This window comes from Diabrotica virgifera, chromosome 3 (genome assembly GCF_917563875.1).
Source record: "Diabrotica virgifera virgifera chromosome 3, PGI_DIABVI_V3a".
Lineage (NCBI taxonomy): Eukaryota > Metazoa > Arthropoda > Insecta > Coleoptera > Chrysomelidae > Diabrotica > Diabrotica virgifera.
Genome location: NC_065445.1, coordinates 98,428,485 through 98,456,011, shown reverse-complemented (window position 1 = coordinate 98,456,011; position 27,527 = coordinate 98,428,485). Strand labels below are relative to the sequence as shown.

The following is a 27,527-nucleotide window of genomic DNA, read 5'->3' as shown; positions in this document are numbered from 1 at the left end:
TGTTGTTCGATTTTTTCCATTTTTATTATACTTATGAGGACAAATAGGTATGGGGCATTTGATATATGTCTAAAAAACGATAAATTTGAAATCACACATGTGAACTTTCACATTACAAATGGTCTCACGTCACGGGAAATGCTTCCACGAAGAAAGTCAGAAGAAAGAAAACTCATAATCGAAATTTCATGTTATAGGTTGTGAATATTAGGCTCTAGCAATGAAAATTGGGACAATGGAAGTAATAAGTTTTATTGATCTCATGAGAATCTTAAAAAATGGCAAAAATAGCGCAACGTTTGTTCATTTAACAGCTCTATAGAAACGGACTTCATTTACGGCAAAATGCAAAGCAAACGAAAGCTCAACATCTTTAAAACCGCATTTTGATTTTTCATGAATTTTTAATGGCATTCAAAATCGCCAATCGCTTCAAGCGTTGTTTCTGAGAAAATGGTTCAGTCTACACAAAAAGTGCTAGTAAAAATTTTTGTCCAAAATTATCTTAGCTACTTACATGTTTTTCTACGGTGTACAGATTCTTAATAAATCGATGTCCCCCTCTCCCCTTACTTTTTTGCATTTCTTTTGGGGTCCCAGCTTGTTCGTATGATTCTTGTATGTCAAATCTCTGAAGACTCAGCTAAAACTACATAAAAAAAATTATGATATTCTAAAGCTCATGTGTTTCTTCAAATAAAACTTTGTAGTTATTAATATAAACGATAAAATATAAAAAGGGCACAATATAAAATAGATTTTATTTGTTTTAGATGGATGTATTATTACAAGAAAGATGACAAGAATATTAAAGAAAAAGAAAATTTTTATAAACAAGGACGATATAATCAAATTGATAGTGAAAATTACATGTGATTTAGATAGCTAACCTCTTTTTTTTTTTCTAATAAATAAAATTCAAAAACAATACTACTTCCTCCAAAAACATTTTAAAATTTGAAATGTGTTACTGTCTTGGGCATCCTGATTGGTTTCAATTTTCTGAAATCAGCGTTGTCACTGTCATTGGTAACAAGTAGGGTTAAAAACTTCTGATGTTGAAGAGGCAGAAGTTGGATGTTATTTTGAACAGACCACCGAATAATTTCCACACATCTGCGCAGGTCTTTTTGATGTACTAAAAAAATCCATTTTTTTAATATCAAATTATTTACTTGGTAATAACTAAAACTATATAATGTGAGTTAAAAGCGTAGGCGAAAAAATTTCGTGCCAATGCTTTTTAAATGCATTCATTATTTTCGAATCCTGAGAAAAGGAACGAGTATTTTTGAAAAATTTAAACGCAGAATGAAAAATTACATTATTACCGAGGGCCGAAAGTCCCTGAGAACTTCTATAATGTTTATTTTAATAAGTTACAGGGGTGGAAAAGAAGAGACAATTAAATGTGATTTTAAATTTTAAATATCTCATTCAAAAGAAACTTTTTGTTTATTCTAAGGGATTTTCGGCCCTCGGTAATAATGTAATCTTTCATTCTGCGTTTAAATTTTTTAAAAACATTTTAGTTTCTCAGGATTCGGAAAAAATGAATGCATTTAAAAAGCATTTGCCCGAAATTTTGCACCTACGTTCTTAAAGAAAAATAATTAAAAATATGTCCGAAGCATAATAGCATAATAAGTAAAGGGGTTAGGCACTGTAGAAGTCTAAAATATAGCCTGTTGTGATTTGTTCTATAGAAAGAGAAGTAAATGAACAATAACATTAAAAGATGTAATTAATCATGTCTTTTTCTACTCGCATACTTTAATTATATCAATTACGATTTCAATATATGCATCATAATGAATTTCATTACGATACAGATTTTCATTGATACAGATTTTTAACCAATAGAATCGGGAGATGACGTTCTGTATTGAAAGTGGCACATGAGCAATGTCAAGTCAAATGCATACGGTTTGATCTATGATCATCATGTCTATGAACGAAAAGATTATAAAACTGAAATGAAGGAACTCGGAAAATAAAATGAAAAGCTGAAAGAAGAAAACAAAGACACCAAACCAACAAAATGGAAAAATTGGGAAAGAAAATATAATGGAAAAAGACCAAATATGAAATAATATAATATTACTTAAAGGAGTAGAAATAGATACAGAAGACCAAAATGTAATAAAGGAAACTGATATAAGATTTCTTAAGTGGGGTATGGTTTGAAATCAACATTTCCAGCAGATTTTTGTGATTTTATCACATATTAAATACAATTCAAAGAACATTAAAAAAAATTTCAAGGAAAAATATTAAAAAACGAGCCCAAGGTGACAAAGGGCCTAGCCGGGTAAGATGGTGAAAAGTGCCCCCAACCCAATTTAAATTCCATATAGGCCACTTTTTAGCACATATAGAGGAACGCACTTTCTGAAATTTTTAGCCCCCTAGGTGGTCACGTGACCCCCCTAGAGCCTAATTAGGCTTTTTATGTTTTTATTTTTTCTCTCAGCCGCATCAAGAGCTAGCCAAAAACTTTATTTAAAAAAGTTGTAAGTTTTAAAAAGATCTATACGAAAAAATTTTTTTTTATTTTTTTGGCGGGAAATTCGAATTTTTAGAACAATTTTAAACTTTTAAATACCTCTGAAAAGAAAACTAAGACACTCGTTTTTACGAAAATTAATTATAATGTGTATTTTTGCACAATCTTTCACCCTTAATTTTTTCAGATTTTTAAAATTGGTGAAACGTACCTTTAAAAATTAAAAACCGCATTTTTTCGGTTTTTTTTTTCGTTTTTTGATACAATTTTATACATATTTTTCAAAAAATGTAACACCGTCACTAGAATAGGTAAAAAACTGAAAAATAATTGGGGTTTGCTTAATAAAAATTTTTTGTAACGATATCCATTTTCAAGATACAGGGCGTTGAAGAAAACAAAATTTTACATATTTTTTACGATTTTGACGAAACTACTGGCAACATTGTAATAAAACTTGGCGGGTTTTAAGAGGTAGTTATTGTGCATGTTTTGACATACAACTAAGGATTTGATATTCATCATTGGCGCGCATAGGGGTAATGGTCTGAAATTTTCAAAGAAAAAAAGATAGTACGCCACTGACATATTTCAAATCAACAATCATTTTTGAATTCCTCATTCAATTTTCAATAAAAAATCTATCTTCTCATTTTTTCATACGACGCGCCGTTTTGCTGCAAAAAATAAAATATCTTAACGCTTCCAAAGTATTCGAATTAATTTTGATAATAATGGATGTATGAGTTTATTATGTAGATGTAGAAAGTATGTCTGTTCGCTAAACTCAGACGCAACTTTCTAGATATTTTAGTCGGTAATTTTACCAATTTTAGGAAAATTGGCAAAAAATAATTACTAAATAGTTAATAATCACTAAATAGTTAGTAATTTTGCCAATTTTTGCAAAATTGGCAAAAAACAAAAAAATTATTGACTAAAATATCTAGCCAGTTGCGTCTGAGTTTAGCGAACCGACATACTAGAAGTTCGAATACTTTGTAAGGGTTAAGATCTTTTATTTTTTGAATAAAAATGGCGCGTCGGATGAAAAAATAAGAAGATACATTTTTTGTCACAAATTAAACGAGAAATTCAAAAACCATTGTTAATTTGAAATACGTCAGTGGCGTACTATCTTTATGCTTTAAAAAGCTCAGACCATTACCCCTATGCGCGCCAATGACGAATATCAAATCCTTAATTGTATGTCAAAACATGTACAATAACTACCTCTTAAATCCCGCCAAGTTTTATTACAATGTTGCCAGTAGTTTCAGCAAAATCGTAAAAAATGTGTAAAATTTTGTTTTCTTCAACGCCCTGTATCTTGAAAATCGATGGCGTTACAAAAAATTTTTATTAAGCAAACTCCAATTATTTTTCAGTTTTTACCTATTCTAGTGACAGTGTTACCTTTTTTGAAAAATATGTATAAAATTGTATCAAAAAACGAAAAAAAAAAACGAAAAAATGCGGTTTTTTATTTTTAAAGGTACGTTTCACCAATTTTAAAAATCTGAAAAAATTAAGGGTGAAAGATTGTGTAAAAATACACATTATAATTAATTTTTGTAAAAACGAGTGTCTTAGTTTTTTTTTCAGAGGTATTTAAAAGTTTAAAATTGTTCTAAAAATTCGAATTTCCCGCCAAAAAAATAAAAAAAAATTTTTTCATATAGATCTTTTTTAACCTTACAACTTTTTTAAATAAAGTTTTTGGCTAGCTCTTGATGCGGCTGAGATAAAAAATAAAAACCTAAAATGCCTAATTAGGCTCTAGGGGGGTCACGTGACCACCTAGGGGGCTAAAAATTTCAGAAAGTGAGTTCCTCTATATGTGCTAAAAAGTGGCCTATATGGAATTTAAATCGAGCTGGGGGCACTTTTCACCATCTTACCCGGCTAGGCCCTTTTTACAGACACCTCCAAAAAAAAGTATATTTTGCGGTGGACATCAGAACTTGTCACTGGATTTGTGAAATAAAAACTCAAAAAGATTTTATTAGCTTATATTATGAATTTCTCGAGGTAACGCTGTCAAGTTTTTTTATTTTTAACGATTTTTGAGTTCTTGGTATCACTTGGTATAAGAAACGACAAAGATCATGTCCGGACAACTACAGAGAAATAACTCTCTTAAATACGACAATGAAGTTATTCACAGGCATACTCAAGGATAAATTGGAATCACAGATAAAGAACAGAGAAGAACAGCAAGGATTCAGAAAAGACAGGTCGACGACGGACGCAATATTTGTCATGAAACAAGTGAAAGAGAAGTCGATAAAATATAACAAACCTGCATATATTTGCTTCGTAGACCTAACGAAAGCATTTGACAGAGTCAGACTTAGCGGTATAATAAAGAAAATTAAGCAAAAAAGGATACCGGCAAACATTGTTGAAGTCATAAAACAAATGAACAATAACAACACGACAAAAATTAAAACAAACGACACCACTACGGCCAACATACCAACACCAGGAGAAATCAGGCAGAGAGACAGCCTCAGTCCATTTCTATTCAATATGCTAATGGATGAAATAATAGAAGATGTGGAATCGCTACAACTAGGATACAGACTCGGCCACAGTAGAATCAGTATAGTGTGCTATGCGGATGATGCAGCCCTGATTGCGGAGGACGAGGATGACCTACAAAGACAATTTTATCGATTCTATCAAGCATGTCGACGACTCAACATGAACATATCCACGCAGAAAACAAAATGCATTACCATTGCGAAACACCCAATTAGATGCAAGCTCGTGGTAGAGGGGAAAGCCATAGAACAGCTAAACCAGTTCAAATATCTAGGTGTAGAGTTATCAGGTTATCATGACCCAGCCAGATACCTAAGAGGACAAATTAACAAGGCCGCTGTCTTGTCCGGATGTTTGAGATATTGGTCTGGAATAACCCATATATGAGAATGGACAGCAAAGTTAGAATTTATAAAACTTGCATCAGACCTGTTATAACCTATGGCATTGAATCAAGAGAAGACACCAATAAAACCAAAAGTATGCCACGGACAGCCGAAATGAAGACACTAAGAGCAATAGCAGGGAAGACAAGAAGAGATAGAATACGAAACAACATCATCAGAGAACAATGTGGCGTGCAAGATGTAGTCAGATGGGGGGCAGGCAAAGACGAAGAGAATGGTTCAGTCATGTAAAAAGAATGGAGGAGCACAGACTACCAAGAATTGCTCTAGAAGGAAATCCAGCAGGCAAGCGTCCACCGGGGAGACCACCAAAAAGATGGAGAGATAGCTGGCAGTCTTCCTCTCAAGAAATACTTCAACGAAATTATTTGTAACAAAAGGGTGAAAATCAACATATTTATTATTGCTAAACAAAAAATAAGCATAAAATCAAATATATCTCGATAGCGTTACCTCACGAAATATCTAAAGCAAATCTTTGCAGAATTTCAAAGGAGAAGGGGAGCAGTTGTTGAACCTTTCTCACTATGCTCAAGCGTGCTGGGGCGAAACTTTCAAGCGATATTCAACATGCTGTATCTCTAGTAATTTCACTCCGATCAATCTGAAATTTTTAGGGAGTATTCTTGAAGTCATGCACTTTCATTTCAAATAATAAAAAAGTTAAAATTGTCAAACCATACCCTGCTCCCTTAAGCATAGCCATAAAAATTAATACAAAGATAAAGAGAGCAAGAAAATTTGGAAAAAAAGTCTGCTTAATTAAGCTGTTAAACACAACGGACCAAGAGACAATAATGAAAAACAAAAGTAAACTGAGAGAAACTAAGGGAAAACAAGTACCTATATAGGTATTATTGTTCTGAAGCTATTTCTTTGTGGCATTTATGTAATTTACTATTCTAATTGGGAAATAAGCCACAATTTAACTTGTAAATGATTTTGTTGACGTTTCGACTTCCACTTCGGAGGTCGTTATCTAAATACCTATTATATATTAACAATAACATGGACAAAACTGGACGTATGATTCTGGAAAAAATCAGAATGACGGCTAAAGAAGTTAAATCGGAAGGAAAAAATAACAAGGTAGGTTTTCAAAAATTAAAAATAAATGATGAGGTATGCCCAATAAATTAAATAAAAAGTACAAAATCAGAAGAACCAGACCAACAGTTCGACAGGAAATTTAAAAAGTTGGATAATTATCAATTAATTACTACAATTACTAACCTTGCAATATACATACATATACGACACAAATAATAAAGCTCATACCAACCCCTTCTTTCAGTGCGTCATTAATGTTGACGTCATATAGGATTTTAAGAATGTCGCGAATCATTGGGTGCGTTCGGACGACCACAGCGGCTGGACAGCTGAGCCAGCAGTAGCTGTCAGACGTCACCGCTGGAAGCCAGCCGCTGAGAGATTTACTAAGCTTTCCCTATCACGGCTGGATACAACCACTCAGCCGATTTCTGCTGACAGCCAGCCGCTATGGTCGTCCGAACGCACCCATTGTATCACATGTAGTTAAATCTGACAACTATCAGAATATTTATATTTATATAAATATCAATATGTAGGTAAACAAATATTTGCCAGAATATTAATATTTACAATAAGTATTTTAATGAAAAAATAAACATAAAATAAAATTTCACTATACAATGTCTGAATATACCAATAGCATAAAATATTTATATGTACGTCGTTGAAAACTACTAACCTAGAATTACAATTGTCATTTTACCCATTGACATTGTGAAAGTACTGTCACTATTATGTCAAATTACCTTTATTCGCATCATTGATTGGTTATCTATTTCGAGTATTGTAATTACCAGAGAACGGCAGTTCTCGCCAGTGGCGCACATCCTACACGCGACACTATATATACACGAAATTTTCGATTTTCTAAATCTGACTGAATTGAAAATTGGGCCAACTCCCATCTTAAAGTTCAGGAAAAGACTCATCCATTCATATGTCAACCATCCATTTTGGTCCACGGGTGTGGATTTTACGGCCCTTCCTATTTAGGGTCTGTTTTTCGTTCTCGTCCCCAAAACTCCCAAAAACTTCGAAAATTTAACTCCGACCTTTGCGGCTTCTGATCGTACTGATCATTACATTTCTAACGCATGTCTATTTTTGAAAATCGGTTATACCATTCAAAAGTTACCGACCTCAGAATTATGACTCAATTTTTATTTAAAAAAGGGAAAATGTTTGTGAATATGTATGTATGTATGTATGTATGTATGTATGTGGAAAACTTAAACCGATCTGAATTTTTTTTCTGTGTTTGAAGAGGGGGTCAGGGCCGATTCAGAAGCAGTGTAGTTTGTGACTTTTGACCACCCATAAGTCAGCTATAGGACTTGGTAGGTACAAAACGGCATATTTTTTTGGGGGTATATATCTTCGGTTCAAGAAGAGACAGGAGAACCGCGAATACCGAAAAACTAAACTTTCAAAATTTTGATTATTCGACAATTACTCAAAATTTCAACCTACGAATTGCTCCAACAACTGAGCGTTTGTAGGACTCTAGACGCGTCTAACGGTGTATACCTCATATCTGCGAAAATTCGATTTTTTAAATTATAGGCTTCATAAGTGTGATCAAATATATTTCCTATGGGAAAAACGGTTTTTCAAGCTCAATAATTCCTGTAATTGCTTCAGTTATCATACTTGACCTTAGATGCATCAGACACTACTTGTCAATACGTTTCAAACTCATGTTTAGTGATCAAAATCGGTTAAGCCATTTAGAAGTTATTAAGCTACAAAAGTATAATAAAATTAACGATTATTCCCGAAATGGTTTATGTAGTTGTAGTGGTTACGACGCTAAATTTGATCTGGTAACGGGCAATCCGAGTTTATTAACCGGCCATCCCAATAATTTTTTTCAATCTATTTCGAATATACAAAAATCTAGTGTACATTCATTGCATTCAACTTCATACATTTTATTTATAAAAAAACTTTGAAAAACTCCTGATACAAGAATAAAAAACCGCTAAACGCACCGTACGTATTTTCACCGTACGAACCATATTTTCATTTTGATGCAAAATAAAATTTTAGTTTTATTTTAAAAGATTTTTCCATGATATTTGCTAAATTTGAAGTAAACGCGCCACAAGAGTTTCAAAATTCAAACTGTATCAAAGTTACTCTTTTGTGACGCGATTTACTTCAAACTTAGCAAATATCATGGAAAAATCTTTTAAAATAAAACTAAAATTTTATTTTGCATCAAAATAAAAATACATTTTCGCGCCACGTAATATTCATATCAGATCTTTTGTAGCTGGAATATTGTATGCGCCACTCATTTTTACGGCATTTAGCGGTTTTTTATTCTTGTTGCCATTATACATCTATAAGTATACAAATACATAATTTTCTAAGTTCTATGTATAATATTCACAGAGGTGCGTTTTTTCTGTCACTTCCAACTTATTGCGTTTGATAATCTATGAAGCACTGAAAGAAGGGTTTGGTATGAACTATACATATATTTGATTAATCTACTTACTTTGATAATCAAGAAGTGCCAACAATACTCCACTGTACTGCGTCTTCATTTCATATTTAAGTAATACTTCTAACAATCTGTATATGACATCAACCTTATGATTGTGCAAAGATACAGAAACAACATAAATTATTCTATTTATCACAGTTTTTCGTAACTCTTCATATTTGTTTAATAAGTTTAAAGCTGTTTGTTGATCTGAATACCATTCACTTAAGAAGCATATCTGCCATATACAGCTTAGAGGAAAATAATCTTTATACTCATTTGCTAAAGTTTCTGCAAAATTTACTAAATTTACTAGTACAGCTTCACTCCTATTTTCTATGATGTCTACAATTAAATTCTTTAACATCAATCTTATTCTACGTCTCAGTAACACATTATCTTTGTATACTTCTTTGAATAGGTTTAAAGCTTCCTGAACATTTCCCTTAATCCAAATAGCTTCAGCTATATAGTGTTTAAAATTTGAATGAGTTTCTAGAATATGGACATTGGTTTCTTTATATAAAAGTTGTATCTTCTTTATCGTAGCAATATCTCCACTTTGTGAACATACTAAAATTAATGAAAAGGTTTTAAAAAATCATTAGCAACACTGACAGCTTATGTTTATACTTATGTTTTTAAAACATTTTATCACGATTTCATCTTCATCTAAAACTGACTTCTATTCAGATAGTTTGTATCATAGTCCTGTCGCCAGTGGGGGTACAATGGCCTCCTTAATTCAGATGGACGTACCCAAGTTTTTTTATGTATTTTGACCCGTAGAACACGAATTTTTTGGGTAACAGTCGATCCGGATGTCGATAAGATTGTTATAAACAATGAACTTGAGGAATCACATAACAGCGATTTTTCGCAAAACAAAACATTGTTTTGTATTTTTTGGGTCATTCTAAGCAAAAATTGTTTTTACAAGTTTTTTCGTAGGATGCATAGTTTTCGACATAAACGCGGTTGAACTTTCAAAAAATCGAAAAATTGCAATTTTTGAACCCGAATAACTTTTGATTGAAAAATAAAATAGCAATTCTGCTTACCGCATTTGAAAGTTCAAGTCAAATTCTATCGGTTCTGATTACTTTCATTGCTAAAAATTAATTTTTTTATTGTTAAACAAAGCTATAAACACATAGTGATTGAATGATTTTTTCAATGCATTTCCCATTTGAAATCGAACGAGTAGGCGCGCATACAGACAATTTCTACGTAGATTACGTACATTAAAAGGCACGCATTGAGCACGGGAAACACTATGTGTTTATGGCTTTGTTTAACAAATAAAAACTTAATTTTTAGCAATGCAAATAATCAAATTTGACTTTAACTTTCAAATGCTATTTTATTTTTTAATCAAAAGTTATTCGGGTTCAAAAATTGCACATTTTCTATTTTTTGAAAGTTCAACCGCGTTTATCTCTAAAACTATGCATCCTACGAAAAACTTGTAAGACCATTTTTTGCTCAGAATCACCCAAAAAAATGTTTTATTTTGCGAAAAATCGCTGTTATGTAATTCCTCAAGTTCTTTGTTTATAACAAACTTATGGACATCCGGATCAACTGTTACCCAAAAAATTCGTGTTCTACGGGTCAAAATACATAAAAAAAACTTGGGTAAGTCCATCTGAATTAAGGAGGCCGTTGTACTCCCCCTGGCGACAGGACTATCACTGGTCGGGCACACTGTCCTTTTTTCGGGCAGGGAAATATTTGTTCTCTTAAGGGGGTAGGCGCAAAATTTCGGCTTCAATACTTTTTAAATGCATTCATTTTTTTCGAATCCTAAGAAAACTAATACGTATTTTTGAAAAATTTAAACGAAGAATGAAAGATTACGTTAGTACCGCGGGTCGAAAGTCGCTGAAAACTTATACACTCTGGGCCAAAATTAACCGCCCACCTTAAAAATGGGGAATTTTTGATGTGTTGTATTTTCTAAACCTGTTGTCCGATTTAAGTGATTTTTAAATATGTTATAGCCTTATTCTTTAACGATGTCGATGTAATAATATTGTTACTAAACAGGTTAATTTTCATTGTATATTATTATTATTTATTTATCAACGGGCAATCACCCAATTAAAATACAGTATAAACATTAATCACAGGAGATTTATACCCTAACCTAAAGTAAATTTAAAAATTTTAATCATACAAACTAGGAACATTAAATAAATAACAAACATTAACAAAAAATGTACAAAAGACAAGAATATCAAGTTATCACATACAGTTTTTAAGCTGAGCTTTAAATTCATTTGGAAAACTATAACAATCTAAACCCTCCGAATATTGGTTAGCAAACCTAGGTGTTCTGGACATGAAAGAGTTGTGTCCGTAGTTAGTGCGATGGGGTCTAATGTAAAAAGGTTGATTTAGCCTCGTTTGTCTACTGGGAACATGGAGGCTAATTTTCTCCAATAGTTGAGGACCAAAATTGTTGGAGTGTAGTATATTATAAAACATTGTGAGATCCTTATGTATGCGTCGGATTTGGAGAGAGGTTATGTTGAGAGACTTTTCTATATTAGAATAGTTAATTTCATCAACCCTCTGGTTTTGTTTAAATGCAACAAATCTTAAGAACTTGTGCTGAACTCTCTCAATAGCTAGAACATGGGTGTTATAGTGTGGAGACCAAACACATGAACAGTAATCTAGGTGAGGTCTCACAAGTGAACAATACAATACTTCTATGGATGGGATATTTAGAAAGTCTTTTGCACAACGTTTGATAAACCCTAAAAGTTGAACTGATTTTGAGACAATAGATGAGATATGGGGGATGTAGGATAAGCTGGAATCGAGCACAATACCTAGGTATTTTATCTGAGATACAGAGTGTAAAGGACAATCCTTAATAGTATAGATATGATTTGTAGGAGTTCTATTTCGACCAAAAACCATTAAGTGACACTTTTTAACATTAAGTTCCATTCCGTTGCTATCACACCAATAGCTCAACCGATCCAAGTCAGATTGTAATTTTTGATAGTCACCATCATTCTCGATTTTCAAATATAATTTTAAATCGTCAGCAAACATTAGGAAAAAAGCAAAGTGGAAACAGGAGGCAATATCATTAACATAGATATTGAATAGAAGGGGTCCAAGATGTGACCCTTGTGGCACTCCTGAAGGTACCTTAATTTCAAACGATTGAAAACCCTGAACACGTACTATTTGTATTCTTTCAGATAGGTAAGATAACAACCATTCTAAAAGTTCACCCTGGATACCCAGACCTCCCAACTTATTGATTAAAATCTTGTGATTTACCCGGTCAAACGCCTTTATAAAGTCTGTGTATACAGCATGAACCTGGAAGCCACCTTCAAGAGATTCCACAAAGAAGTCGGTAAATATCAATAAATTAAGTTCAGTGGAGCGGCCAGAGAGAAATCCAAATTGCTGGTCGATAAAACAGCATTTTAAACTTGCTGACAAATAGTCACAAACAAGACTCTCAAAAACTTTGGGAATACGACTCAGAATGCTAATCGGACGATAATTGTTCACTTGAGACTTATCTCCAGATTTTAGTATTGGGGTAATAAAACTAGTTTTCCAGTAGGATGGGAACATCCCGGTCTTTAATTACAGGTTAAAAATGTGAAAAAGAGGTCTAGAAAGTAAAAAGCTTAAGTGTTTAAGAAAAGAAGGTGGAAGGCCATCTGGACCTGGCCCCTTGTTGCTATCCAAAATGGAAAGTTTTTCATATATAGACGAAATAGAAATTCCAAATTGAGATATAGTAAATTGTGATAAGTTGATGTCACCAGAATCTAAAGTATTATCCTGCAAAACACAATCTCTATCACTATAAGTTTTTGAAAAGTATTCAGCAAACAAATTAACAATTTCTGTACCACTACAACCAGTGATATTATAATAGTGTACAACTGATGGTATATTAGGTTTGCTATGTTTATTACCAAAGAATACTCCATCCATGTTGGATGGAGTATTCTTTGTTATTACTAACAAATTTCCAAAAATTTCTAATATTATCCCTCTGAGATGATTCAGTTATTGCAGTGTAATCACGATAACAGTGTTGTTTTAAGCGTTTACATTGAGCTCTTAATGCAGAAAACTCATTAAAGAGAGTGGGGGATTTAGTTCTCAGATATTCTTTGCAGTGGCGTAGCGTAGTGGGGGCGGCAGGGGCGGGCCGCCCCGGGCGGCACTTTTTAGGGGTTGGCAAAATTTAACAATAAATAATAAAAATATTTTGTAAATATTTGAATCATTTTATATTTTTATCGCAACTACAAATTCGGACTGATTGAAAGGAGTACGGAATTTTTCATTACTTATTTTGTGACGAATTCGGGGAATTCCTTTTCTTTGAATGATATTTTGTAGCCACTGGCAATAACGTCTATACTGACTTGTGGGAATTCCCCCTTTATGACTAACAGGGATTTTAGAACGTCGCTATTCTTTTTTTTTTTTTTCTCATCGACACATCGTTGGGAAGTTCTGATAGCAGCTACAGGCCAAAGAAGGATTCAAGACACGCGGTGGAGTGCAAGAGGCAATGCCGTAAATGTGACACGACATCATTACAAAAACATTCTCGTTACTTTGGAAAAACTGACAGAGGCAGGTGAAAGCTTAAACACTAGGACAGATGCAGGTTCTTTACTAGTTTCGATGCAGTCCTTTTCCTTTCTTTGTTTTTTAGGCCTGTGGCAACCGGTGCTACATGAAGTGAATGATGCACAAAAATATTTACAAACAAGGGGACTTGACATAAGATTGTGCGCTCAGAAAGTAAATGCTTTGCAGATGATATTGACAGAGAAAAGAGAGGAATGGGCAAATGGCGCTGTAGGTTATGCAAAAATATGTGTGAAGAACTTGGAATTTCCATAAAACCTCCTAGGCGCATAAAAAGAAAGCTTATTTTCGATGACGGAAAAATGAGTTGGAACGAAAGGTGTTTTCTTCGTTAGAGTTATTGTAGCAGTTCGTGAGCATTTTCGACAGCAACAGAATTTAACGAATAAGTTTGTTTATCTAATTATTAGATCCAGACAACACTGAATGTAATCTAGACTACGCATCCGACGAAATTGATGAGCAGGGTTTCAAGCTGGAAAAACTTCGACTGCGGACTTTCTTTGCTGCTACAGGCAACGACATTGATTAATGCAGACTCACTTTAATTATTTAAATTTATTGTTAAATCCAAGCTGGAAGATACTCTATCCAATATTTTAATATTGTTCCGAATATTTTTCAGTTGCTATAAGCAATGCCTCCCAAGTATATCAGAATTATAAAACTGTTCTACGAAGGGTCCACAGCAGGCATAGTCCACGAAGGCAAGTTAACAGAACAAATAGATATTGGTACAGGAGTAAGGCAAGGCTGTGTGCTCTATCCAACCTTATTACTGATAGTAATCGACTGGATCATGTCCAAGGCTACTAGTAATAAGACTGGAATAAGATGGAATGTTTTAACCAACTTTAGGACTTGGAATTTGCAGATGACATATTATGCCTTTTAACAGAAAAAAGACAACATATGCAACGCAAAACTGAAAAAGTAGCAGAGGCAGGGAAGAAGGTCGGACTTAACATAAACGTCAGAAAAACTAAGATAATGAAAATAAATACACCAAGAGAAATGGGAATATCACTGGGAGGCACGGAATTAAAAACGGTAGAGAAATTTAACTACTTGGGCAGTATTTTGAACAACAAAGGAGGGACGGAGGAGGACGTAAAACGGAGAATAGGAATAGCTCAAAACGCATTTAATATGCTAAGGAAAATGTGGTCTTCACGTCAGATGACAAGTAAAACCAAGATAAGATTATTCAACAGCAACGTGAAGACTGTGTTATTATACGGAGCAGAAACTTGGAAAGTGTCAAGAAAATGTATCGGACAGATGCAAGTGTTTATAAATAAATGTCTAAGGAAGATTCTTAACATTTACTGGCCAAACCGCATATCAAACCAAGAATTATGGACAAGAACTAACCAGGTACCTATATCTAAGACAATATGCAAAAGGAAATGGAGTTGGATGGGGCACACACTAAGAAGACCTGATACAGACATAGCGAGGCAAGCCCTAGAATACACACCACATGGCAAGAGAAGACCAGGTAGACCCGTAGAAACGTGGAAAAGAAGTGTGGACAAAGAAATTAACGCTATTGGAAAAACCTGGGCAGAAATAAAGATTAGTGCAAAGGACAGGACAGAATGGAGGCAGACAGTTGACGCCCTATGCTCGGTATTGAGTGAAGAGGAATAAGTAAGTAAGTAATAAGCAATGCCAGCTGTGAGATGAGTTTTTCAAAATTGAAAATAATTAAAAATTATTTAAGATCGACAATGAGTACTCTAAGACTAAATAATTTGGCTATTTTGTTTATTGAGCAAAAGGTGTGTGGTGCGACAGACATTGATGGGACAATAAAAGACTGCTCTTAAAAGTAGACGTATAAATTTTTAATTGAAGACTGAAGTTTGGTTTTTAATTCTAACAAATACTCATATTACTTTTCAATAAAAATAAAAATCTAACATAGTACCGTTCTAGTTCTAATTAAAAATTGAATTTATTTAATTTTGTCGATCGTCAAGGTGTACCTAATCTTAAGTGATAGGTACCTAAGTTACGTCAATGTATCTAATTGGTTAAAGGAAAAGAATTTTTGTATTAATAAACGTGATTGTAAAACTTAGATAGTTTGTTATTTAAAATCCAATCTGTATAATACAAAATAATTATGACTGTTCTCGCCGAAAAGTTCTCTATAATAAATTAATGTATGTAATGTTATACAATAAATTAAAATACCTAAATAAGAGGGCGGCAAAATTGTCTTCCGCCCCGGGCGGCCGACACTCACGCTACGCCACTGATTCTTTGTGAACTTTCTTTTTCTGAATAATTGTAACTTTGAGATCTGGAGAAAACCACACCGGAAATTTCTTTGCTGAATACTTTTTAACAGGAACATAAAGATCAATTGTTAAGTATATAATATCGTAAAAAATACTGATCATGTCATCAAGAGACTTATTTTTAAACAAATTATCCCAATTAAATTGAGCAAGAAAACTTGTAACATCTAGGACGTTCATCGCATGGAAGTCTCTATAAAAAGCGTCACCAGTCAGTCCAGGGTTGTTAACACATGATTCACACTTCAAATTCAAAAGATATAGGTGGATGATGAATATCCAAAGGAAGTAGGACTACCTCTGCTGTTGATATCTTAGCTTCGCCATCGTCCATGAAAATCAGATCCAGCAAATTGTTGTGTGTATTTTTAACGGAGTTGACTTGATAAAGGTTATGGTATGAGCATAAAGTGAAAGAATATGTATGGATTCAACTTCACGAGGTGAAGCTCCTGTCAAAGGGGTACCCACTGAAGACATTCCATCCTTGGACCAGTTACAGTAAGGAAGGTTAAAGTCCCCAAGGATACAAAGCTTGTGATCCGGATTTTATCCGATATATACCGCGTGTACGAATCAAACTGTGTTTTTTTCTTAAAGTTCGCATCACCCTGTGGAATATTCTAGAATTTATAAAATACTGAAATTAAAACCCAACTATAGCCTCATGTTTTCTCAACATTCTGTTTTTTGATTGATTCGCGTACTTTGGACCATAAAAGAGTTAGGTACTTTAACAACTAGCCATGTTTTTCATCAATGCAGGGTGTTTTTAAATAAGTATGACAAGCTTTAAGGGGTAATTCTGCATGAAAAAATAATGACAGTTTGCTTTATAAACGTATGTCCGGAAATGCTTCGTTTTCGAGATAGAGGCTGTTGAAATTTTTCTTACAACTGACGATTTTTTTATTGCTTTAAAACCGGTTGAGATATGCAAATGAAATTTGTGGGTTTTAAGGGGTAATTACTGCACATTTTTTGACGTACAATTAATAATTTAATATTCACCATTGGCATGCATACGGGTAATATGAGCCGTCATATCGCGCCAATGGTGAATATTAAATTCTTAATTGTATGTCAAAAAATGTGCATTAACTACCTCTTAAAACCCACAAATTTTATTTGCATATCTCAACCGGTTTTAAAGCAATAAAATAAAAAAATCGTCAGTTTGTAAGAAAAATTTCAACACTCCCTATCTCGGAAACGAAGCATTTTCGGACATACGTTTATAAAGCAAACTGTCATTATTTTCTCATGCAGAATTACCCCTTAAAACATGCCATACTTATTTAAAAACACCCTGCATTGATGAAAAACATGGCTAGTTGTTAAAGTACCTAACTCTTTTATGGTCCAACCTACGCGAATGAATCAAAAAACAGAATGTTGAGAAAACATGAGGCTATAGTTGGGTTTTAATTTCAGTATCTTATAAATGCTAGAATATTCCACTGGGTGATGCGAACTTTAAGAAAAAAACACAGTTTGATTCGTACACCCGGTATACAATGAAAATTAACCTGTTTAACAACAATATTATTACAGCGATATTGTTAAAGAATCAAGCTATAACATATTAAAAAAAAAGAATGTGTGTGTACTTTGTACGCACGTAAGAAGTTATACTTCTACTACATATTATGTGATTTTTAAGACAATACCAAAAATTTTAAAAAATAAAAGAATAAAACGCGCACAAACACATTGAAAAATGCCACAAAGAAAAAATGATTTCTGAACGATAATAATTGTTGGCAAAAATTTTAAATACGCATTTTCTGAAAAAAAAAATTATATAACAAATATACTTAAAATCATAAAATGCATAAAAAAATAAAAACTTGCATCGGGAATCGAACCCGTGACTTTCGGGGCGCTTTGATTCGTAATCAAAACCTAGACTCACTCGTCCAATTCCACATTATTTGTCATGTGGAAAAATAGGGTAACTGAACGTTTTACTGTTTGACAGTTGTTTTGAATATAATTAAATTATGTAGTTTAAATTTTGTGGAAGAAAATATTAAAATATAACAAAACAGTAAGAAAACAATATTGTCGAGTCATTATAAAATATGGCAGTGTCCGTGTTTAAAAGATATTCCTGCTTTATACATACGGCGAGCCATATGGTTTGTTTTTCGTTGTTTTAAGGTGAAGGGATGATGGGCTTACTAGCCTGCCCACTTGAGATTGAAACGATAAGAATGTATTGCAGTTTTAAGGAAAGTGTAGATATTGGATATTATGTTTTTAAGTCAGTCGAGTTTGTAACATTCTTCGGATAACATCCAAATAAAAACTTTATTTTAAGCTACACTTGCGTATTTTTAATAGGGGTAATTTTCTGTAAACGAAAGTTATTTTCTTTAATTTGATTTCGAACCAGGGATCTTTGCGTGAAGTAACTCGTGGACATCCCTACGTAACATTTTGGCGACCGCGATAAGGACTTAAATATATACGGGTGTGCTTAAAAGTTAGTTGTTTCCGCTTATTTAGTGTAAACTTTTTTCCGGCGAATAAATTCGTTTGTCGTGAGGCTCGGCCGAAGTTGTTACCCTTGTAAGCGAGAAATATGGCATTAGAATTAGAAACAAAACGCCGAACAGTGCTTCGTACTGTTTTTACGACAGCTGCTAATGTTTTGGACAATTTGTTATCTGAAACGGTGGACACTCGACCCTGGCAACAAACTAGTGTACAGTGGGAACTTTTACAAGTTAAGTACAATGAGCTTTGTGTCGTGGAAAGTGCGGTATTTGAAGCTATGGTCGAAAAGGCTTCCGAAGCAGAATTAATCAGTGAGATGGAGGCAAAGGATAGATACAGCACACGCTACTATGAACTGAAGTACAAATTTGAAGACAGACCCAGTTTAGTAAGTTCAGAGTCATCACTAAAAGGTAAGCGCAGTTTTAAATTACCTCCAATCGAATTCAAGAAATATTCTGGGGACTTGATAGATTGGCTTCCATTTTGGTCGCAGTTCAGAGTAGTGCATGATGATCCATCGATTGATTGAAACGACAAAATAGCTTATTTGAGACAAGCCACTGTAGACGGTAGTAAGGCCAGACGTTTAGTGGAGAGTTTTCCTGCAGTAGCCGATAATTACTCAAAAATTATAAAGAGTTTGAAGTCTAGGTTTGGCAGAGAGGATCTCCAGATTGAAGTATATATTAGGGAACTCTTAAAGTTAATTTTGAGTCGAGTTTCTAGTAGTTCTTGTAATGTTTCTGCACTATATGATATGATAGAGAGTCAACTTCGTTCACTTGAGACCTTAGGCATAACTGCTGACAAATATGCGGCAATATTGTATCCCCTTATTGAGTCATGTTTACCGGAGGATATGATCAGACTATGGCATAGATCTTCACAGTTTTTAAGGCCTTCTGGTTCCGTATCCATGCACAATGTCGAAGAATCTGCAGAAGTTTCAACTTTGGAGACAAGATTAAGTGGGCTAATGAGTTTTCTACAAAATGAAGTTCAAAATGAACAAAAAATTAATTTAGCAACGGAAGGTTTTGGTTTATCGACTGAAAATAAATGTAAATCTAATAACCTGGTTGAAAAGAAGAATATAAAATTACCAAAGCAAGGAACTGATCAGCAATCAGCGACCGCGGCTGGGTTGGTAAATTATGAGGTTGACAGGTGTATTTTCTGCGAAGGACAGCATGACAGTATCAATTGTTTTAAAGCACAAAAATTGTCTATGGAACAGAAACGACGAACATTGTCAGAAAAGAAAGCCTGTTTTCGATGTTTGAAGGTGCGACATTCTTCGAAGAGATGTAGAGCACGTTTGAATTGTATTTTGTGTTGTAAATCCCATGTTGTTTTGATGTGTCCTGATTTACCTGTTAACAAAATTGATACATCGACCTCAAGTATTAGCCGCTCGGAAGAAAATAGGACTGAGGATCAGACGCTTGCGAATTTGAATAATACACAGGTTTTTTTACAAACTCTGCGAGTAAACATAAGAAGTGCACATGGTACTAAACAAGTAAGGGCACTTATTGACACTGGATCGCAGAGAACATATATTTTACAGCGTACCGCACAAGAAATGGGTTTTTCTGCTAAAGGAACGGAAAATATCGTACATACGTTATTTGGCGGTAAAAGTACTTCTGAACAACGACATAAATTATACAAGGTAACTGCGAGTGAAGGAGCTTACTCTTGTTCATTTGATGCCTTAGATCAACCAAAAATTTGTGCAGATGTCTCTCCTGTTTATCACGGCCCTTGGGTTGAGGAACTTAGTGACATGAATATTTCGCTCAGCGATGTCGGACATATAGCACCAATTGAGATTTTGTTAGGAGCTGATGTTGTAGGCAAATTGTATACAGGAAGGAAATATCAGTTACAGTGTGGTCTTGTAGCAGTTGAAACTTTGTTAGGTTGGACTCTTATGGGCAAGGTGCCGGCAGTTGCTTCTAATTTCAGCACATCTATGATGTCGATTGCGTTGTTTGTTGATAGTTCTTCTGTGGCGAAACTCTGGGAGCTTGATATTATTGGGATAACCGATCCTGTAGAAAAATTGACACGAGAGGTGGCGGCCAAGGAGGCTAAGAATTTTTTCTATGAGACTATCCGATGTGACAACGAAGGTAGGTATGAGGTTATGTTACCTTGGTTGAACAAGCATCCTTTAATTTCAGATAATTTAGTTGTCGCTAGAAGAAGGTTAGATACTACTTTAAATAAGTTGAAAAAGTCAAATTTGTTTGAATCGTATAATTTAATATTCAATGAGTGGTTGAACGAGGGTGTGATCGAAATAGTAAATAATCCCGAAGAGAATAATTGTGTGCACTATTTGCCTCACAGGCCCGTTATTAAAAATACTAGCGAAACCACGAAAATTAGGCCAGTCTTTGATGCATCATCTCATGAACAGGGTCGTCCTTCTTTGAACCAGTGTTTAGAGGTAGGGCCTAATCTTATTGAACTTATTCCTTCTGTGTTATTACGGTTCAGACAACAAAAAATAGGTGTTGTGTCGGATATTCGAAAGGCTTTTCTTCAAATTTCTGTACATTCGAAGGACAGAGATTTTTTGAGGTTCCTATGGGTAAACAATGAAGGAAAGGAATTTGTATTTCGACATAGGAGAGTTGTTTTTGGAGTCAACTGTAGTCCATTTCTTCTGGGTGCTACTATAGAATTTCATTTGATAAAGGCGCTGGAGAAGTGTTGTAATGATATGCCGTACTCTAAAAATACAATTGAAAGGCTTATGATTGGGTTCTATGTAGATAATTGTGTGACTAGTGTTACTGATGAGAATGAGTTGAGAAAGTTCGTATCAGAAGCAACTGCCATCATGGAGGAAGCTAAGATGGATTTGAGAGGGTGGGAGTCTTCTGGTAGTACAAAAACAGTTGTCCCTGTTCTTGGTCTTCTCTGGGACTCCTCAAGAGACACACTAAAAATCAATGGTGAAATTTTTCAGGGAGTGGTCGGAAAAGAACCCATAACTAAGAGACTGATGCTTTCTGTAGCTCAGAGTATATTTGACCCTATTGGTTTTACCTGTCCAGTATCTCTGTTCCCTAAACTGTTGCTGCAGAAACTTTGGGAAAAGCGCCTGGGATGGGATGCACCAGTCGAGAATGACATGGCTGAGGAATTTTGTCAATGGGTTACTCATCTTCCTGAACTGTCGAGTATTGAGATTCCACGTTGGATCCAGGCTGGGCCCATTGAAGCTGACCATTGGAGTTTGCACACCTTTTCAGATGCAAGTAAGAAAGCTTATGCAGCCGTAGTGTTTTTGAGAGTTCTTCGGAATGATGGTGTTTCGATTTTTCTTATAGCAGCTAAGAGTCGTGTGGCTCCTTTGAAGAAGATTTCTATACCTAGATTGGAACTGTTGGCAGCCACTATTGGTGCTAGACTTTATCAGTCAGTCAAAAGACAATTTTCTCAGCATGTTGAGTCTTATTTTTGGAGTGATTCCACTAGAGTTCTTTCTTGGATTCAACGTAAGGATGACTGGTCTGTTTTTGTTTTTAATAGAGTTCAGGAGATTAGAAATTTAGCCAATGCTGAGTGTTGGAAATATGTGCCTGGTTCTCTCAACCCTGCCGATCTTCCATCAAGAGGCTGTGGTGTTCGGCAATTGTTCGAATCTCGATGGTGGGAGGGCCCGGAATGGTTGTACAGAAACGAAAATTATTGGCCCCAACAAAAAGTAGAGGTTGATGAAGAAGAAGTCGGCACTGAGAAAAAGAAAAAAGCCATTTCGTCACTATTGAATATGACGTCCGACGATTGGCACCTGCGTTACTTTTCTCAGTACACAAAACTGTTAAGAATGATGGCTTGGACGCTACGATTTTGTTACAATACGAGAAATTCAAATGGAAAACTTACAGGCGAATTGGTCGCGGAGGAAATCGACAAAGCCGAAATGTTTGTGTTGAAGTTAGTGCAGAAAGAAGCGTTCGGTTCAGATACGAAACGAATTTCCTCGCTAAACACGTTTGTCGATGAATTTGGACTTATACGTTTAAAAACTCGCGTTACCGAGAGAATTGACACGGAAGATTTTCGTCTGCCTATCTTACTTCCGGGTGAACATTTTATAGTGCGCAAGTTGATTTTGAGCTTACACAAAAACTCTTGTCACGTTGGTACACAGGGACTGCTTAGTTTGCTCCGCGAAAAATATTGGACTTTAGGGGGTAGACGGATTGTGCGGTCCATTTTAAAAGAATGTGGTGTGTGCAAGAGACAAGATGGGAAATCGTTCGAAGTACAAACGCCTTCATTGCCGGCCGATAGAGTTCGAGATGCTGCAGTGTTTGAGATTTCCGGGGTGGACTTAGCTGGGCCTCTTTACTTGAAATCGGGCGAGAAGGCATGGATTTGTTTGTTCACTTGTGCCGTTTATCGCGCAGTTCATCTGGAACTCGTTACCTCCTTGTCAACAAATGCATTTATTCAAGCTTTCCGTCGCTTTGTTGCCAGGCGTGGACGCCCGAGAACGGTTTATAGTGACAATGGAACGAATTTTACGGGACTTGAGAACGCGCTTAAGCAATTGGACTGGAACATGATCGCGGAATATAGTTCTACACAACGTATTAAGTGGCGTTTCAACCCCCCTACAGCTGCATGGTGGGGTGGATTTTGGGAGCGATTAATAGGTATTGTGAAAGGACTTTTGCGAAAAGTTTTGGGTCGAGCGTCTCTCAATTATGAAGACTTACTGACATTGTTGTGTGATTGTGAGAGTATAGTCAACTCGCGGCCATTGACGTATATTTCGGATGATCCTACTGAGTTAGCCGCGTTGACGCCAGGTATGTTTTTACGTGAGCAAGTCAGTTACGAGTTGCCGGATTGTGATTTGCTAGAGCAGAATTCTCTCACACGCAAAATACGCCGTTTGCAAGAGTTGAGAAGTCATTTGCGAAAAAGATTTCGTGCTGAATATCTGGCTCAACTCAAAGCGGGAACGAAGAAGACGAAAGTGTCTAAAGTGTCTATCGGGGATGTCGTTTTAGTAGGCAACGAAAACATCAAGCGCCTTCAGTGGCCTTTAGGAAAAGTTATTGAACTTTTACCCGGTAGAGATAATCAGGTGCGGTTAGTTCGTCCTGCGACAGCACAAGGCCAACTTCTGAGACCGTTGCAAAGGCTTTACCCAGTGGAAGTCGTGGAGGCAGTTACTGCTGGCGAGAATATCCAGGGCATTACCCTACGGGATGCGGCTCCAAAGACAGTGCCTCAAGAGAACGGTTGTCAGCTCCAGGCTGAGGAAGAATCAAGTGAAATAAGTGCGGGAGTGACAAAAAGCAGAGCACCCGATCTAAATGAAAGATGTACGCGAAGTGGCCGGGTAGTTAAAACTCCTGTAAGATTCAAGTGACATTTTCTTGACTTGATTTTTTCATGACTCTGTTTGTTTTTGATATATTTTACTTTTTAGTTTATTTGATATTTTATTGTAATTTTTCGTGACTCTGTATTTTTTGAGAAATTTTGTCAAATTCCCCAAGGTGGGAGAATGTCGAGTCATTATAAAATATGGCAGTGTCCGTGTTTAAAAGATATTTCTGCTTTATACATACGGCGAGCCATATGGTTTGTTTTTCGTTGTTTTAAGGTGAAGGGATGATGGGCTTACTAGCCTGCCCACTTGAGATTGAAACGATAAGAATGTATTGCAGTTTTAAGGAATGTGTAGATATTGGATATTATGTTTTTAAGTCAGTCGAGTTTGTAACATTCTTCGGATAACATCCAAATAAAAACTTTATTTTAAGCTACACTTGCGTATTTTTAATAGGGGTAATTTTCTGTAAACGAAAGTTATTTTCTTTAATTTGATTTCGAACCAGGGATCTTTGCGTGAAGTAACTCGTGGACATCCCTACGTAACAAATATATTAGATGAAGATTGGTAGAACTTTTGTTGGTAATCAAATTAAGTATGTAAATCAAAGCATTACATACCTACTAGATAAATAAATCTACGCCAAAAAATCATAATATAAAAATAAAAATCGGACCTAATTTGGGATTTCTCTCTAAAATCCCCATTCTTGAGAAAATAAATGTACAGTAGAGCGTCGATTATCCGAACGTCGATCAACCGAACGACCGCTTATTCGAACTATCGACTCCCGCGTCCCGCACTCGAATGCCGAGCAAGCGTTAGTAATTGACGCTTGAAATATCTTCAATTTTCTTCAATATTGTATCCAAAAATAATTATGTTGTTGCAAAGACTGCACTTTTTTGTTTAGTTGCTAGTTGTCATTATCAAGATATAAATAAATATGTAGGTATATAAATATGGCTTTTATTCACTTGTGGATAAATATTTATGACTATAAATATGTATCAATATATTGTAGTTCGATTATCCGAACAAATCGGTTTTCCGAACACCTATGTCCCCCAATTAGTTCGGATAATCGACGCTCTACTGTATTTCAACCTAATCCAAATGTATAATTACAATATGATTATAATAAAAACTACTTGCCAAATTAGAATGAGTTTTCCTTGTCCAAAATAGTCCAAAAGTCCAAAAATATAGGTATATGAAAACTATTTAAAAAGGCAGTATAACTATTAACTAACTTTTGTTTGTTGTTTCTTTTCACACAAATTTTAAAACGCAACAACCAAAAATAATCTAACTACAGCTGTGCCACAGCCGCCATATTGAATAATTTTTGACATGTCATTTGAACATCCAATCAGAACAAAGTTATAATGCGCATGCGCCGGGATCATAGGTTTTAACATATAAAAATCCACCCTCATATCGCCGGTAAAGAAGTATAACTTCAAAAATCACTTAAATCGGACAACTAACAGGTTTAGGAAATACAACACATCAAAATGACCCATTTTTAAGGTGGGCGGTTAATTTTGGCCCAGAGTGTATTGTGTTAATTTTGATAAGTTACAGGGGTGAAAGGAAAAGAGAAAATTTAGTGTGATTTTAATTTCACATATCTCAGTCAACCGAAACTTTTTGTTTATTTTAGGGGACTTTCGGCCCTCAGCAATAATGCAGTCTTTCATTGTGCATTTAAACTTTTGAAAAATACCTATTAGTTTTCTCAGCACTCGAAAAAATGAATGCATTTAAAAAGCATTGGAGTCGAAATTTTGCGCCTACGCCATCAAAGTAAATCTTTTAACATCAACCTAGTATCATATTAGTTTTACAAGTTATTTATCAACATGTAACTTAAAGGTTTTATTAACCAAAATGTGGGCTAGTTTCAACTACTAATATAATGTTTCACTGATGATGGTCCTACTGGACTGAAAAATGTGCTGAAGAATTGTAGTTCATTTGGATAAATATTAAATTTCTTTTAAGTAAGTAAATAAATTATACCCTCATACATTCGAAGTTGTTTATTTCTTTGTAAGTTTATGTAAACAAAACACCAAAAATCAAAATTAAAATTAATATCTATAGAAAAACTGTATGATGAGCGGATGAAAAAACTATATCAAAGTAAGCTAGAAGAAAAAATAGAATAACAAAGAATTCTGTGGGAAGAAAATATCAAAATTAGTTGGGAAAAAATTAACACCAACATAAAAACAGCAGCAAAAGTGGTTCTTGAAGAAAGATAAATAAACAGAAATATAAACACAAAGAAATAAAAGTAAAATGCCAAGAAAAAGAAAACAATGTAAGAGGGTTCACAATGAGAGACATGCACTAGTGAGACAGAAGAAAACAGAGAATGGAAAGGTTCTTGAAAGAAATTGAACATGGTTTTGCATGGGAAAGGTTCTCGAAAGAAATTGAACATGTATATGTGAGATATAACTGCCACAACTTTATCTCTATCATCTACATTACTGGCCTTTGTAAGTTACACTCACGATGGCTCATGTTGTGACTCCTGTTAGTTCACTAGGACTAGATGTATCAATGGAAGCCCCAAGGAAATTGAACAAGATGAAGGCCCTGTAAAAGATCCCTGAGTTAGATAGACAATGTAGAGGAAGTTCTTAAAATCATCAACATCAAGCAGTGGTGAAGGAAAGTAGCCAACAGGGGAGAATGGAAAAACTTTGTTAAGCAGCCCAAGACTTGACTCACAAAGGGTTTTAGCGCCATTTGAAGAAGAAAAGAAGATGTATCCATAGTCAAATCTTAAAAGTATACTAAAGAAAAGTATAAAATGTAGAGAATCTTTGAGGTGTTCACTTAGGGCCCCAAAAAATAAGAACTACCTATATTAATGATACATCAAAAACATTATTAGCCAAATGGTATAGAATATTTGTAAAATATTTACCATATAATGGTGTAAATAATTACTTTATTTACACCATTATAATGGATTGATAACAAATGAGAAAATTATTCTAAACATTATTAACTCCACAAAATTTTATGAGATTAGTACTTATACACCCCCACTATTTCAAATAATTCTTCTGTTTTTAATGATTTAATGAAAGATTAAGTTGATTTGAGCAGTTAATAGTGTGAGGTAGGAATTTATGTGTTGTATGTTTCCTATTCCGAATGTGTCAAAATGAATATTCGCAGAGCGAATTCAGTATTCTAATACAACACAGAAATTATTGTATTATAAAGCATTAAGGTAATACAGTGGAACCTCGATAACTCGGATTAATCAGGACCGCAGCCAATCAAGGTTATCGAAAATCCGGGTTAGCTGGAGAATATGGAAAAAATTAATAAAATACGGTATACTTACAGATAAACTCCGTTATAATTGAAATAACATGAAATATGTATGCACAGTACACATCTAAATTACTAAAAACATGTAAACACAAACCTAAGCAAACAGAAGCAAACAATACAAGACTGTACTACACACAATACAGTCACAATTAGAACGATGTTATGTTATTTTAGAACAGTGAAGACTAAGACCATTGTTTAAAAAAGAATTTTTTAAATAGTCTTTTAGTCCTTTTTAAACAATGCTAAGACAGTTTGATTGAAATAAATAAAGGAATACTACTACAGGTGCCTGTTGTTTCCGATAATTCAAGACACATTT

At 34.6% G+C, this 27,527-nt stretch overlaps 2 protein-coding genes across 10 annotated transcripts in view; both read left to right on the top strand.

The window, feature by feature from the left end:
• Positions 1–1,037, top strand: part of LOC126881986 (uncharacterized) — a 159,499-nt gene extending 158,462 nt beyond the window's left edge. For all 9 annotated transcript variants that reach the window (XM_050646748.1, XM_050646746.1, XM_050646739.1 and 6 more), the window contains one exon: positions 774–1,037. In XM_050646748.1, the coding sequence (XP_050502705.1) occupies positions 774–876 (103 nt within the window). In that variant the 3' untranslated portion in view covers positions 877–1,037. The remainder of the gene's footprint in view (positions 1–773) is intronic.
• A 17,513-nt stretch (positions 1,038–18,550) lies between these two features.
• LOC126882543 (uncharacterized) lies at positions 18,551–26,469 on the top strand. Its single transcript, XM_050647511.1, has 3 exons — positions 18,551–18,878; positions 19,011–21,351; positions 26,403–26,469. Exons 1-3 carry the CDS (start codon positions 18,551–18,553, stop codon positions 26,467–26,469), a joined length of 2,736 nt encoding a protein of 911 aa, XP_050503468.1.
• Positions 26,470–27,527: the final 1,058 nt, after the last annotated feature.

Coding starts and splice junctions, on each gene's coding strand:
- LOC126882543 (XM_050647511.1), top strand. CDS start 18,551: ATGGCATTAGAATTAGAAACAAAACGCCGAACAGTGCTTCGTACTGTT. Junction 18,879..19,010: donor TTCAGAGTCATCACTAAAAG/GTAAGCGCAGTT, acceptor ACGACAAAATAG/CTTATTTGAGACAAGCCACT. Junction 21,352..26,402: donor GCTAAGATGGATTTGAGAGG/GTGGGAGTCTTC, acceptor TTAGTTCACTAG/GACTAGATGTATCAATGGAA.